The following is a 16,027-nucleotide window of genomic DNA, read 5'->3' as shown; positions in this document are numbered from 1 at the left end:
AGCCGATGGAGGGCCCGATTCAAAACTCGCAGATCCAAGATCGGTCGTAACCCACCGCTTTTCTTGGGTACAATGAGGTACGGGCTGTAAAGCCCCGTCCTCATATCGGCTGGAGGGACCGGCTCTATCGCGGCCTTCGCCAGTAGGACTGCGATCTCTCTCCGCAAGACAGGGGCATCGGACGCTTTCACTGTAGTGAAGCGGACACCGCAGAGCTTGGGGGGAAGCCGGGCGATCTGAATCGCATAGCCGAGGCTGATGGTTCGCAGAAGCCAGCGAGACGGGCTGGGTAGCGCTGACCAGGCGCCTAAGAACCGTACCCACAGTGGGGCAGCGAGGTGGAACACAGGGACCCAACTCGGAGTGTGGTGCGAGTGTGGGGTGCAGGGCTCACCTGGTTCCACGGGTTGGCAGAGGGTGCGTGAGTAGGGCCTTTGTTGATGCTCTCGAACCGCCTGCTGCTGCCATCTGGTGAAGGAGGAGGATGAGTGAGGTCCGGTGCTTGGCCGTCCGCAACTCTCCGTGCCCTCCTGGGACCCAGAGAGGGAGGAAACTACTCTCCTGTCGAGATTTCCAGATTCTCCGCCTGGCCCTCCTCCAGGGGAGGGAGAGGTGCCTTCACCATCCCCCAGAAAGCAGTTACCTCTCTCTGGGTCACCCGTCCCAGGGCCTCTTGCTCTTCTGCTCACCGCCAAGTTTGACGGGGGCCAGGACGGGAGGGGCAGCCTGCCTGCGCCCAGCTCAACGGCACCACTTGGAGGCTGCTGCAGATGCGACGTGTGAGCAGGGGCGGATGCAGGGGGCTGCCCTCGGCGACGAGCAGGCTGGGGCACTGCAGCCGGCGGGTGGGTGGAGATAGCAGCAGCTGCCCGCTGGGGCAGGATGTGTCGGATTGCCTCAGTCTGTTTCTGGGCAGCCGAGACTAGACAAGATCTCGGCTGCGTCGCCGAAGAGGCCGGTCTGGGACACAGGGGCATTGAGAAACCGGACCTTGTCGGTGTCCCTCATGTCTGCCAGACCCAGCCACAGATGGCGCTCCTGGACCACTAATGTGGACATCGCACGACCCAGACCTTGAAGCGCAAGGTCAGTGGCGGTTCGGAGCTCTTCCAGAAGCGCTGGATCGTGACCACCCTCGTGCAGGTCTTTCAGTGCCTTAGCCTGGTGCACCTGCAGTAACGCCATAAAATGTAAGGCGGAAGCAGCTTCTCCGCAAGCCACATAGGCACTGCCGGTCAGACCAGACGATTGCCTACAGGCCCGGGAAGGGAGCACCGGGTCTCCACGCCAGGAGGCGGCGGACTTAGGACACAATTAGGACACGTGAGGGCTCGGGACGCGGTGGGGGATTCCACTCGAGCCCTACCCTCTCGGCGGCCCGGGAAAGCATAGCTGCCACTTCGGTATCCAACTCAGGCTTTGTCCCCAGGACGGTAGCACAGACGAATCGTCATCCGACAGCTCTCCCTCCAATGCTGAGGTCGACATCTGGTCGGGGGGAGTCCCACTGGACACCGCTGGTACGCTCTTTGAAGAGTGCCCAGCGCGTTCCGTGGGTTGCTCCACTGGATCGGAGGTGCTAGAGGAGTGGTGGTCCCCAGATGGTTGGTTCCCTGCGGGTTTTGCCACCACTGTGACCCTCAAACCACTCGCGGTACTGCTGGAAGTGGTTCTCGTGTGTCGGCCGCCAGAACGAGCCCCAGATCACGGCCGCGGCAACGGGACTCCGCCCCCCTGAAGGTTGCGGAGCCTGGTTTGCAGCTCCGAGATGGTCATTTTCCCGCAGTGAGAACATGACTCATCCACGAAAGCCACCTCAGCGTGCTCGATGCCCAGACACGTGAGGCAGTGATCGTGACCATCACCCGTTGCCAGGTAACGACCGCACCCATAAACGCACGGGTGAAACGGCATCCTTATAAGGACGATCCATCGTCTTTACAAAGACGCACCCGTGAAGCTCTTTTAGAGAAATTTGTTCTTTAGGAAATGCTCTTTTAGTGCTGAGGCGCACAGGGGAATTGGCCACTTGCAACACGACAGGGGTAGTGCAACCTGAAGTGTGCAATCCACTCGACACAGGAACGACCGCCGCTGAAGCGCTGTCTCGCCAACACACGAAGCTTCCGAGAGCGTTCTGAACAGCAGACACAGTTGAACAGAGCGATACTAACGCTCGGCTCCGAAGCGAAAAGCTGGTATGCTTTTCATATATATACATAGTTATTTCTTTAAAATAAGGGGAAAATATTTTGAGTTAATCTCAATGTATTAGCCTAAAAATAATTAATAATCATTGAACTAATGGTTACTTTAAACAAAAGCCCTAAGTAAGAATGGGTGAGTATGGGTGAGGTTTCCTCTCTTTTTTACGGTGTGGGAGGGGATCCTATCAGCTGACATGGTTGACTGCCGCTGGTGTGCTGCAAAAGGGAAATCATGCTATGCTCTCTTCTGAGAAGATATGTTTGCATTTCAGTGATACTGGGCTGAGGCTGGCATCTCATGAAACACAACTCCCTGTGTTTCAGGTTGGATAAGTCTAAGATATGAAATCTTTTCTTAATCACTTCTGTAGTTCCCATGGCGACGAGGTCCCCGTGGGTTCCAGGTGAAACTAAAATAAATAATGTGTCCTTTTTTAGTTTCTTTGGTGATTCCTATATATGCAACAGATTTAGAAACATACACCAGACTCATTATTCAACAAAAATGGGAAACCTGAACCAAATTTTAATGCATGCATGAAACTGACAGATTCTGCTGGCACAACAAGTATGGAAGACCTCCATCTGCTGAATTAATTTTCAATGAATTGATTTAGCAGCCATCTTCTTGACAGTGGATGTTGCAAGTACTGGTGATGTAACATTTGTAGAGATTCAGGAGAGATCATAATGCCATATTTAGGAAATATCAGATTATCTTGAGAAGAATGAAGTGTGCCATATAACTGCTTAATGTCAACTGCATGCAGTAGAGTTTGTGCGCTGACTGTCAAATTGTCATCTTCTGTTTGTCAGTTCTGCTCTAAACTTTCCTAGTTTGCTGCTGTGTGTTTCAGTCTGCCTGCAGGCATTGTATAAGCTACTTCAGGGCTGAAGTTGCTACCGTAACTCCAAAACTTTTTTATACCTTAAATGACCCTAGAATAGAGCTGTACAAAGATGCATTTATTTCACCTAAACAGAGTGCCTGAGTCATGTTGATAAAACTGATTTGAACAAGAATCACATACAGCGCAAGTCAAAGTACTTTTCTGAGCACCCTCCTTGCCTCTGTCTTTTACTGTCACTTTCCTTAATATAAAACTGACTGAAATATTGGAAAATCTAAAGAAAGCTTTCATGCTATGAAGAACCTTTTGTGCAGTGAAATAGTTTGAAAGGTTCTTCATGGAACCATAAGCTACTTTTGGACCATCAGGAAAAGCAGTTTGGGATGACGGTGGAAAAGCGGCTATTTGATGCCAATAAAGAACCTTTATTTTTAAGTGTACAGTGTCTGCAGCTTGCATTAACTTTGTCACAAATACACAACTCTATACTGTATACTATACTGTATCTTGTTTGGGTTAGCGGAGACTGAGAGCATTACTTGATATTCTCAAATAATCAGTCTGTGTGTTTTTCTAAATAATAAGGTTTTTCTGTACACAGAAGATGGCAGGAAGAAAGACGATGAGTTGTTATTATAGATCTGAACAGTCAGGGCTGAACAAATGCAGTTTCTCAGCATCTCATTCCCCTTTGAGTTATAAATAGTTCTCAGGACTCTTATGTTCATATAATATGATGTGGCTTTTGCAAGTAAGCTCAGCTTGTTGGCCACAGTGGGGGGGTTGAGCAACAACACAAGTTGTTCAACAGTATTGTGAAATAATGTACTTAAACTGAATGGTTTCCATACTCCTTGCATTTCCTCTACAAAAATTAAATGTTTGCCTTTTGCTGCTCTCACCTTTTGAGTGATTTTATAATGATGTTCCTAATAATGTCTCTCAATTACATTTTCTCCAAATGATTCGGTATGAAGGTTACTTGTTAGTTATGTTAGGTGGACACATCAACTGACAATTAAGCATAAGTCACTTCTTCATCAGTTAGATTGTGATGATGGTCTTCGCATGAGCTGTCAGGAAGAACCTAATTATTCTGCACACGTTGCCTCTGTTTATTTCTCTACTTATGGAAATGGTGTGTATCTTTCAGTCAAATATAATACTTTTTGTTTCTATTATCTTATTTGATTATAGTTAATACATAGGTAGGAACTACTACATTGTAGTACATTGTCTACGATAACTACAATAAATCGCCAGGGTTATTCTCAGAAATTGACACTATCTGTATACTGTGTTTGTCCACAGTACATGACTTACTACTGATGGAGATGACTGAACTTAGTCACATTATATTATTTTATTGCATTGCATAAAAAATCTGGGGTATGTAGTTTTATTTTAATGTGTTTGTTTTGAAGGCTTCTTATTGATGCATTTATTTTTGTTCAAAAAATACACTAACACAAAAAACAAACAAAACCAGTAGTAATTTCAGTAATAATCCATTCTTAATCTTACTGAATCAAAATGTTAAAATGTGTATAATTTCATAAATATATTCTATTCAAATTATATATGAAATCCGGATTCTGATATATTAATATCAGAGATTATATTATATTATATTATATTATATTATATTATATTATATTATATTTAGTATTTCATTGTTTTTCATTATGTGTCTTCTTTAGAAAAACAAAAGCAAACTAACCATTTTGTAGTAAAATATAGAACAACTGATACGTGTTTGCTGAATTTATATGATTAGAGTAAAAAAAAATTAATACAATATTTTGTTTGTTTAATGTGAGTAGACAATAATTAAAAGGAAAATATAAAAGCTCATAAAAATTAACTTTAATGTTATTACTTCAGTTAATATAAATAGTAGTAATGCTTGATTTATTACAGAAACACTGAAGTATATTACCATTATTTACTATAATAATTTCTTATTGAAATGATGAACTCCCAATGTATGGTTGGGGTTGAAAAGATTATGTGTTTTAAGTTTAGGATGACAGGATGCAGGATGACATTATGTGTTTATACACTCTGTAAATCTTCTTTCTTTCTTTCTTTCTTTCTTTCTTTCTTTCTTTCTTTCTTTCTGTCTTACCTCCTTCCTAAGGTAAATTTGCCTCCCAGGTGAGAACAGCATTTAGCATGTTGAGTTTTGTGCTGAACAGCAGGGCACCATATGAACTGATAGAGGATGTGTACGTGGCTGAGTATGACTCAGTGTCTGTCTGACTGAGCCCAAACTGTTTATTACCTGGCTGGTAATATGGATCCCTCCTTTTTTTAGAGAAGTGTTAAACACTAAAGCACTGTAGGAGGGGAAGAAGGAAGTTGCAGGTACAAGCAACATGTGGAAGGATTTCTACAGGAAGCTTGTAATTACTTGGTTGTTGGAGTTTAAAGTAAGCTCTGACTGGGTAACCCTCAGTGAAGTTCATTTTAAAGGTGCAAGAAATGACAGAGTTGTGAAGAATGACTCAGGAATTGCTGCTTGTATGTTCAGAGATTTCTTCCACATGTTGCTATGGTGAAGCGACCTTCATTAGGCTGCTTGAAGGGAGAAGAAAGTAACATCTCTGATAAAAACAGAATATTATTCTTAGCGCTTTTAACTACCTCATTACCCACTGACAGGAAGATGTAAGCTTATAAGATATAAGCACAAAATCATGATACATCATGTCTGTAGCCTGTTAGATCCAGGGGGAGGTGACGTGTTTCATTTCAGTCTGTGCAGGACATCAGAATTTAAGCATTTAGAACTGGCTTGACATTTATGCTTAAAATAAAAAAATAAAAAAATAAAGATTTTATATGATTAAGACTTAGTATGTCATCATTTTGACGATAATTAGTTTTATATTAATTATGACTTAGTATCTCCTTTAGTTTCTACTTTTAATATCATAATTAAGACTTATTTGCTCACATTTTTTTTGTGCCATGATTTCAACTTTTAATACAATTTTGACTTAGGATTTGACTTAGGATTCTTTTTACAGTATATCTTAATTATGATTTAGTATCTCATAATTTAGAATTTATGTCACAGTTGTGATTTATTCATATCTATTATGCATTAGCAAAGCATGAAATCTTCTCAGGCTGACAGGTTGAAGTCAGTTTTACATTTAACTTCTGATTAGGGTGTTTACATAAACATCACAACAATGGCACAACAGCCAAAAAATACAAGTAAAAAAGGGCTTGTTTAATTATAAGGTTTCTAGATGTAGTTCACAATAACTAGTAGTGTACATGTAAACTACATGGATTTTATCTATAGCTTTTATGTTTTTTTTAAGTATAATTTAATCATTTATTTTATTAAAATACTTAATATTTTAATATTAATATTGACATTTAAAATAACTATTTTCTATTTTTGTATGAATAGAATTTACAACAATTGAAATATAAATAAACAATTGAGACATTATGAACATCCTTACTTGTCACTTTTGACCAATTTAAATAACTCTTGATTGAACACCTGAATAGTAGTTACATCTAGAGTCGACAAAGTGATAATGTCAGTTACATCAAATGTACATTAGATGTTTACACAATATAAAAAGAATCAACTTATGAAGTCATGAAACATTTAGAAATAAATTATAGCCACTTTCCTTTCAATTCTGCCAAAAAAATCAATAGCTGGACCTGACAAACAAACCCTAGTGACTGTAAATGTCCTCAATATCTTGCTCAGTATCTTTATTGATGTCATTTGAGGTCAATAATTTACAGCTCCGACGTACTGTACACGCATTAGAGATATAAATAAGTATCTCAGTCAAACAACACACAAATTTAGAATCAAACTGCCATAATATTGTTTGTTTCCTTGCCTTGGATCTCATATATGAGCAATTCCAGCAGAACGCTTTGATCGTGTGCTCTGCTCTAACCTTTTTAAGTGTAACTGCAAAGTGAGAGACAGAAAATTGATTGTGGAGTTTTGATTGAAGTTCATCCCTTCATAGCAAAAAATAGACCCATTTAATTAGCCATCTATAATGCTTTGGTGGCTAGTCTCTTTCGTGTCACCACATGGGGTTTGGATGTCATTTCTTAAAAGTCAAAGCCTTTTAGCCTTGCTCTGAAATCACTGAACGAAAGCTGTGTGTGCTGATGTTCAAGTCTCAAAAGTTAGTTTACTAATTATTTTGAAACACAGAATTTTGTACTCGCCATGCTGAAATTGTAGGGCAAATATAATATGATATACTTCCATGTTGCTGCTTGAGTTTTTGCAAGATTAATGGTGGAGCATAGCATCTGTACTAGAAAGTCACCAGAGGGACTTATTGTTTTTCTGAGTTTATGAGCATTGTAACTTTGTCTAAAGGGGTACATTAGATCTTAAAGTACTTCTGCAATGAATATGGCCAACAGGATGTAATGCTACATGGCTTCTGTTTTGAATATATAATAGATTATATTCAGATTATTACAAATGATGTTTTTATATAAATTTGAGTTCTTGTAAGTTATATAAAATTATAAAACGAAATATATTACAAATCGTAATAAATTCAAAACAGTATTTCAGTTACCTTAAATATTATTTTAATTATGAAATTATTTATAAAATAGAATTGATGTGAAAAGGCCAACATTATTATGCTTATTTTGAGTACCCAATCTCCTGTGTTTGCATAAGTATAGATTTAAGTGAAAGAAACACAATATTTAGCATTAAGACCCCTTCTTTCTCAAGTGATATTCATTAAAGGGATAGTTCACACAAAAATAAAAATTCTGTCATTAATTAATAAAAGACTCTCATGTTCTTCCAAACCCCTAAGACCTTCGTTCATCTTTGCAACACAAATTAAGATATTTTTGATGCATTCTGAGAGCATTCTCTGGATCAGCCTATAGTGCCATTTTGGAGAGCATCACATAGTAAACATTATGCTGTTCTGTGATAGCAGCACCGTACACAGATACGCTGTTTGCGTTGTTTATGCTTTGATCTGAACATAGACAACTTATCCACGTACATAGGTTGCATACTTTGTTTACGTATATGATAACTCTCCAAAATAGCGCAATGGGGTGATGCGGAGGAGACAAATTGTTGAATAAATTTCGTATTTTTATTTTCTTTGTGCACAAAAAGTATTTTCATGACTGGAATGGAATTAAATGGAACTGAATCGAATTGTATTGCATTGCATTTCTTTGATTAGAATTGAATCAACTTACCTAATTTTGAATTGCTTTGGTATTAGATTAATTTAGTGACATTGGTGGGATTTTTTACATTTATTTATTCATCCATTCTGAATTTGGGTCCACAATGCAATATTTATAATATGTGTATTGCATATACAAATGCTCTTGTTCAGTTCATTTTATTAAGAAATAGGGCTGTGCAAAAAATCAAATGTGATTTTCATGCGCATCTCATCAGTAAAGATGCTCCTGTAATTAGAATTATATCTCCAGCACATGCGTTCAGATCAGAGTTGCCAGGTTTTCACAACAAATCCTGCCCAGTTGCTTGTTAAAACTAGTCCAAAACTAGCCCAATCGCATTTCTGAGAGGTTCCCCAATATAAATTGCTTCCTGGGGTTATATATACACTTTTTTTTGGAAGGGTTTCCCTGGTAAAATTCGCATTTTAGGGGCTAAATATCACGTTATTGGTATTTGGGACAAACCGCGGACATGAAAAACAATCGCAGACTTGGCAACACTGGTTTCGATTTTGTGTAGATTGTCAGTGAATTACGGCTCGGTGTAGTAAATGCCAACTGGTGTTGCCAAGTCTGTGGTTGTTTTTCATGTCCGCGGGTCAAAGTGACCCCAATACAAATAACGTGATATTTATCCCCTAAAATGCGAAATTTACCAAGGCAACCCGGCTAAAAAACTTATATATTTTAACCCTGGGAAGCAATTTTTTATCGGGGAACCTTCTGGAAGTGCAATTGGGCTAGATTTGGACTAGTTTTGAGAAGCAACTGGGCAGGATTTGTTGTGAAAACCTGGCAACCCTGATCTGAATGCACGTGCTGGAGATATACTTCTAATTAGAGGAGCGTCTTTACTGATGAGATGTGCATGAAAATCGCATTCAATTTTTTGCACAGCCCTAATAAGAAATGTAATTTATTTAGCTGTTTTGCTCAGTCCAGGCTCTCTGAAAGGCTCTCTCTCCAACATTTGCAGAAACGTCCTTATACATACATTTCACAGCAGTTTCCAGGTGAAATGAACATTAGTGGCAGTTAAACACCTTTTTCACACAAATTATTTCACACATCTTAATTATTCTCCTCTATGTGCACTTTTCACAAATACTGCTTAATGTACATAATCCCACAAAAGTAATATGTGTGCTTACATGCTGCTCATGCACAAATCATCTTGCACTGTTCCCCAGCCAGCTGATTGATTTACGATGTTTCTCTTTGCACATGTACATCCTAACATGTGTATGTCCTAACATGTAGTGCAATGACAAAAAAGCTCAACTTGAACCTTTTTCATACAAATTATGATTAAAGGGTCAGATTATTGCATGGCATGGCATGCTTGATTCAGCAAATGCATTTTTATCTCACGTTTGCTTTTGTTAACAATATCGGTTAAAACTAAGGGTAGAGTTTAGTGTGAGTGTTGTGTTAATTTTAAATATGAAAGAGCATCACATTTTTAATAGCATTTCATTTCTGAATGACATAATAAAACACTGTCACAGTCACATTTAAATTTCAACATGCTTTTTAAACAGCAAACGCTGGGAATTGTGATTTGAAACTGCCATTAAACATATACAGACATGTTTTGTCATGACACTTGACATGTTTTGGCATCTGCAATGGAGATTTACAGCATGTCTTTTGCAGCGTAATATACCCTTAGCAACATATTTTTAGGTTTTACATAAATGTCGGCAGAGTCAAGTATTTCCGGTAAGCCTGGGTTGATTTTGCATAGGTATTTTACTGGTGATGTCAGAATATAAGCGCATAACATGGCTTCAAACCCCAGCATACGTTCTAAGAAGTTGTTACACAAATACAACTGACATTGCAGATCTACTTTGGGAAACAGTAATGCTTGTGAAGAGTGCAGTGTATATTTTGTAAAGTCTACAAGATGGTCAAAAGAGTAAAGTGAACATCAGTTTTAGCAGTCTGGAATAGTTTGGTCACACTGCATGATCAGCCATTTCATCTCAGGTATTATGCTCAGACCTCAGAGATATATTTGACACTTTTGAAAAGAATCCAATGTCTTTTTTTCTATCTTTCTAAGGCACACCAAGAAAATGAATACCTTGCACTGCTTTAGCACTCTGAAATGGGATTGCTCTCTCAGTGTTGACACGTGTTTCAGTTGCATTTGGCTTTTTATGACTTTTTTTACTTAGAAACCAAACAAAAGAATGGGCACAATTACCATTAGGCTGACCTATATCAAAGACCGTTTTGGTGAGTTGCACACTTTGCAGGGTTGAATGCAAAACTTATTCTAGAGGAAAGTGTGGTAGAAATCTAAGCATAGTTTAAATGAAAGTTCATTCTGATAAGTATAATGAAAATTCAGTGCATGAATAATAGTATTTAATAATCAATTTTGATGACTATAGTAATGTCCAATGTGCTACAGAGACTGTCTCAGGTTACACATGTGGCGGGTTGCAAAATCTGAATAGAATAGTCTTAAATATATTAGTCTTTTTTCAAGATTGGTCATTACTTTACAAAAAAAGGTAGATATATAAAAGGGTAGATTGCACATTTAAGAGCCTGAGGCTAATTGCCTCTAGTTAGATTCATGTCTTAAGCTTATTTTTGGAAATGATTAGAAATAATCTCAAAATAATGGAATCAGATCAGATTTAATAGAATTGTGCCCTAATTTTAGATTGCACGATGCATAACTGGAATCAAATCAAGTCGAACTGTTCTAACTTCTAGTACATAAAGAATAGAGAAAAAAGTGCATGAAGCTTAAGTACTGAAAAACTACCTTGCCATGTTTTCTTAGCATGTACCATGGCAAGACACTATTTATGTTATCTTGACCAGATAAATACCATGGTTTTACTGTAACATGGTACAGCCACAGTACGTTCTTAAGGCAAAAAAGCTAAACGATGCTAAAACTCCATTCATCTAAAAATAGAAAGAGATAAATCAAAATAAAAAAAATACTGTAAGCTATACCAGTACTATGCCTATGCAGATATATTTTGGCCTGCAGTCTTTGAGTCAGAAAGGTCAACAACCCCAATAAACCCAATTTTAAGAATCAACAGCTTTCTATGTATCCAGTAATAATATGACAGGTACACAGTCTTCTGAAGCTCGAGGGACACTCCCACGCACTCCCTGCTAACGCCGTGGCCTGTTATAGTCTGTTGTCATGGAAACATTCAGACAAGTTTGAGGGGGTCGGCACTTTGCCTCCCCATTTCTCAAGATTTTAGATTTTTTTGTGGTTTTGTTTTGTCACAGCGCATTACTAAGCCAAGGTTCATGAGGATTGCCTTATAAAGGTGTTTTGGTTCTCTGCATTTCAGTAGATCTGAGGTTTTGAGGTGTGTAGGGATATGTTCTGTTCTTATCCGTTTGCATGCAGTGTTTAGGAAATGAAGGGTATAGGAATAATGAGCCTGTGATGAAGCCTGCTTTCATTGATGAATCACACCAAACGAATTAAGTTCCAAACAAATTAGTTTCTGCCCAAGCCTTAAATCAATTTGCTCCTGCTGTATGTAATTTTTTATGTGTATGTGACTGTGTTGGGCCACCTAAAACGTTATACTGAAAAAGAAAAAGAAAAAAAGACAGAAATTAGTTTTTTTTTTTTTTTAAGTTCAAATGGAAATTTTTGCTTAAGTATCATGCTTCTCAAACTTGTCTCCTGAGAAAAAAAACTCTAACACTCTCACAATGGTCTTATTTAAAGCATTAAAAGAGATCTCAACAACATCACACACTGTGATCAAATTTATTTCCTTAGCTAGAGACTTTTTGGTGGAAATAGTAATGTACATGATGCCTTAATCAAAAATTATTTGCAGAAAAATTTAACCCTGTGGCTTTCTTTGCTGAAAGGCACATAAATGGCTTATGAATAAGTATTGATTATTAATGGACTAATTTGATTATTTATACATATTATATGGTAGAAATGTTTGCGCTCATATTGAGGCATTTGACTTGGTCCACACTTTGTAAAGCTGAAGTTATTGAGATCATTTCTGAAATTTAGAGGGGACAAATGTGAGAGCTCTCAAATCTTTAGTGTTGGAGGAAAATCAGAGAATGTGTGATGTTGTCGAGATCTCTTTTAGACTTTAGAGGAGAGCCATGAGAGAGATCCAGAGTCTCTGAAGAGAAAAATATGAGCAGTCTGTTATCTTTTTTGAGACATGGGAGGATACAAATATGAGACCACCAGAGTCTTTAGACTGGGAGAAAAATCTGAGCACAGTGTGTAAAGTTGTTGAGATGTCTTATAAAGCTTTTAAGAAGACCATTGTGAGAGTTTTAGAGTTTTTGTCTCAGGAGACAAGTTTTAGAAGCAGGAGACCCAATTTAATGTTTCCATTCAATTTTAGTTGCCTAATTTCTGTCTAGAAAGAATATTTGAGATGTTAAAGAGATATCTTTTTTACTTTATTCTTCTTCCCTCTTAGCTTCTGTCATTTATCCACACAATTTCAAAGAAAGAAAATATATGCATTGCCATATTTGAAGTTCTTTTATGTAGAAAGTGTTTTATTGCAAAATGATTTAACAAAGAAAACTATAACCTATATTTACCAAATAAATGGGCCATACAAGACAAACTTTTAATAATAAATATCTCTTATTGCTCTTATACAAAAACTCTTGTTTTTGTAAGCCCTTTCTAGTGTGTTTTGGAAATGTGGTGTATATAAAATGCTGGACACTGAAGATAATTTTAAACATTTAAACTGGTAACCCTTGATATTCTGAAATGTTTAATGCTATTTAAATTATAGTTTTAGTATTTACAATATTAGTAAAAGTTTACAATTTCTCCTAAAAAAAAAAAAAACTGAATAAATCTTAAGACAAGGCTGTTATTTCAATAAGACATATAAGAGAATCACCCCTTAGTATCCTGAGTGTAGAGTAACCTTTCAGAGACATTGATGTGAAGGCACAACTGCACCTCAGACAACATAGGTTCGAATCCCAGCTAAAGGTACTTTCCTGCTCCTGTTCAATTCTCACCTGTCCAATTGTTTTCTGTTACTCCTACTGTCCTGGCCATTAAAGGTGAAACCCCCTATTGCAATCAAAAATAAAGCAACCTCTGAGCAGTAAAACATTTTTATAATGGAGTCTTGTAAGAGATTGCATTAAGACAATAAAGAGATCTTCCATGTTTCTCACAGTTTCTCTCCCATTGTCATTTTGGATTCCTTTCGTTCAGAACATTCTCATGTCTCAGTTTTATTGTTTAGCTAAGCAATAAAACTCAGTTCAGTTCTCAGTTTAGTGTCTGCTTTTATTTCCCCCAAGGATTTTTAGGAGAAACATCTGTGACACCATTGAGTGTAAAATGAGAAATATATAAAAATCTCAACTAAGTCTCCTGAGGTTAGAAAGAGCAACCACTAAGCAATAAAATATTCATTTAATGGATTCTTGATGGAGATTGAAGCAAGACGATAAAGAGATATCCTATGTTTCTTCCACCACATTTTTTCTCAAATATTTCCCATGCCTCATTTGTGTCTACTTCTATTTCTCCTAAGGAATTTTATGAGAAACATCTGAGATGCTGTTGATCCAAAAATGAGACATATGAGAATCTTGTCTAAGTCTCCTTAGTTTAGGAAAAGCAACCACTGAGCAGTAATTTTTTTTCCTCTGGGAAAGAATCTATTAAACCTCTATTACTTAGTAAAAAACAAAAGCGTATTTAAAATGTGTAGTAAAGTAAAATGTATTTCATGTACCCCCAATGCTTGACAAAAGTGTTTTCTTGTTTATACAGCTTGATGCAGATCGAGATGAAGAGGAAGTCTTCTATGACATCAGCATGACAGTCGACAACAAACTGTACCCCACCAAAGAACCTGTGGCAGGTAGAGATATATAATTACTACTTCATTACTTTTAAAAGAGCATCATGAATTCGACATTCATTTGACAGTATGTAATTTCAGGAATAAAAAAAAAAAAACACATGTCAAAACAGGAAAGAAATGTGTGTTTATCAAACCATTTCACACTGTTTCCATGACTTCAGGATAAATTGGCCGAAGAAAAGTGTAATTGACTGAATAGAAAATTAGTCACCTGCTTTTCACAAAAATTCAGAGGAAAACTTAAGAAGTCTGCCATCAAAATGTACTTCAGGAGCCGGTTTTTTTTTTTTTTTTGCATGGCTCAAACTCAAATTGTCTGTACAGCAAGTTTTTTTTTCAGAGTAGTTCAAAGGATTTAGGCTTCCCACAAATGAAAGTTTTCGGGACGGTGAATTTAATTAATCATCCTGTCAAGATTTATTCAGCCTGACAGGAAGCGCACTTCACAGAACTCTTGATCTCCTGCCACCAAACAGCAACAAAGTATCCACCGTGAATTTGATCTTCATACAAAGGTTTTTGCAGTCACTGCAATAAAGTTTCCGGTATGATATGAAAATAGACATCTGTGAGTCTCCATGTGTCGGTTACCCCTGTCGATTATTTACAAGCACTGGTTGTGCAGCAGAGCGAGAGATTAGAGGCTGAATAAAGAGTTTGTGAATGAGAAAGGTCTGTGTGATAGCGAAGACATTAATGCTGGTGTCAGTCTCTTTGGGCTCTGTAACCTTGAGGAAATGGCAGACTGCCACATCGAGTTGAAGTGTTCCCTGGTGCTGCCTGGTGTGGCTGAGATCGCCCAAAGGATGCTGAGGGCTTAGATAAATTGGCTCGGGTGGAGTTGGGGCATCAGAGAAAAACAGTTTGTGAGTGTTTTAATCAAATGTTTTAATCATTTATTCATGTGAGTGTCAGGGCAAAAATGCACATTCACCCTAGATACAGTCATTTATTATTGTCATTTTTTTTTTTTCATTTACATTTATCAAACACTTTTATCCAAAGCGACTTACAGTGCATTCAGGCTATACATTTTTTAATCATCATGTGTGCTCCCTGGGAATTGAACCCACAACTTTTTGCGCTGCTACCACGGTGCTCTACAACTGAGCCACAGAAACTCAAATTAGTTGGCTAATTGAATTATTGAACATTTTTTGCATTATTATTTTTTACAAAGTCAATTAAAAAGAGCTTTCAGTTGAGAGTTGTTTGAGACTGAACAGTTAGAGTAAAAAAAAATATATATATATATATATACATACAAATATGGCAATGCATATATTTTCTTTCTTTGAAATTATGTGGATAAATGACATAGAATTAAAAATTCTTCACACAGTGGTCTATGTGGGTGAAACTGTGGATCATTTCCTTTGCTTTGGCACAAATTACTGTACATTCAGTGACTACGTTCTTCTCTCACTTAGACACAGCCATCAACCAAAACTACCTACAGGCTAATTTGCACATTTAAATTTTTTTCCCCCAAAACTGTTATACTGTAAAAGTTCAAAACCTAACACAAAACTGAAAATAGCAATTTGCTACATTTCTACAGTAGTTTTTTTTTTTTCAATTGCTTAAACACATTTTCCAAACTTTGCCTTCTTTTCCAAACTTTACACTCAAATCCAAGAGTTGCCCACACAAAATGCAAAATGCCTCACATCTCTTGCAAAAATAAAGCACTGCATTCAAAATCTCAACACATCTCAAAAGCAAACATTTGCAAACACCTTCGCCATAATATTAATTCCTGTTAGATTTTTGTTTGTTACATAGAGTTTTGCAAAAAGTGTTTTATGAAATTGAAAATTGAGTCAAAGGCTGAGAATCAGTG

The 16,027-nt window shown here is 37.7% G+C and overlaps 1 protein-coding gene across 3 annotated transcripts in view; it reads left to right on the top strand.

Annotated features, from left to right (window-relative positions):
• LOC127951693 (adenylate kinase isoenzyme 5-like) overlaps positions 1-16,027 on the top strand; it is a 95,583-nt gene that overhangs the window by 41,820 nt on the left and 37,736 nt on the right. For all 3 annotated transcript variants that reach the window (XM_052549721.1, XM_052549720.1, XM_052549719.1), the window contains exon 7: positions 14,091-14,181. In XM_052549721.1, the coding sequence (XP_052405681.1) occupies positions 14,091-14,181 (91 nt within the window). The remainder of the gene's footprint in view (positions 1-14,090; positions 14,182-16,027) is intronic.

This window comes from Carassius gibelio, chromosome B2 (genome assembly GCF_023724105.1).
Source record: "Carassius gibelio isolate Cgi1373 ecotype wild population from Czech Republic chromosome B2, carGib1.2-hapl.c, whole genome shotgun sequence".
In the NCBI taxonomy this organism is placed as follows: Eukaryota; Metazoa; Chordata; class Actinopteri; order Cypriniformes; family Cyprinidae; genus Carassius; species Carassius gibelio.
Note: the sequence above shows the minus strand (reverse complement) of the source record. Positions and strands in the feature narration are given on the sequence as shown.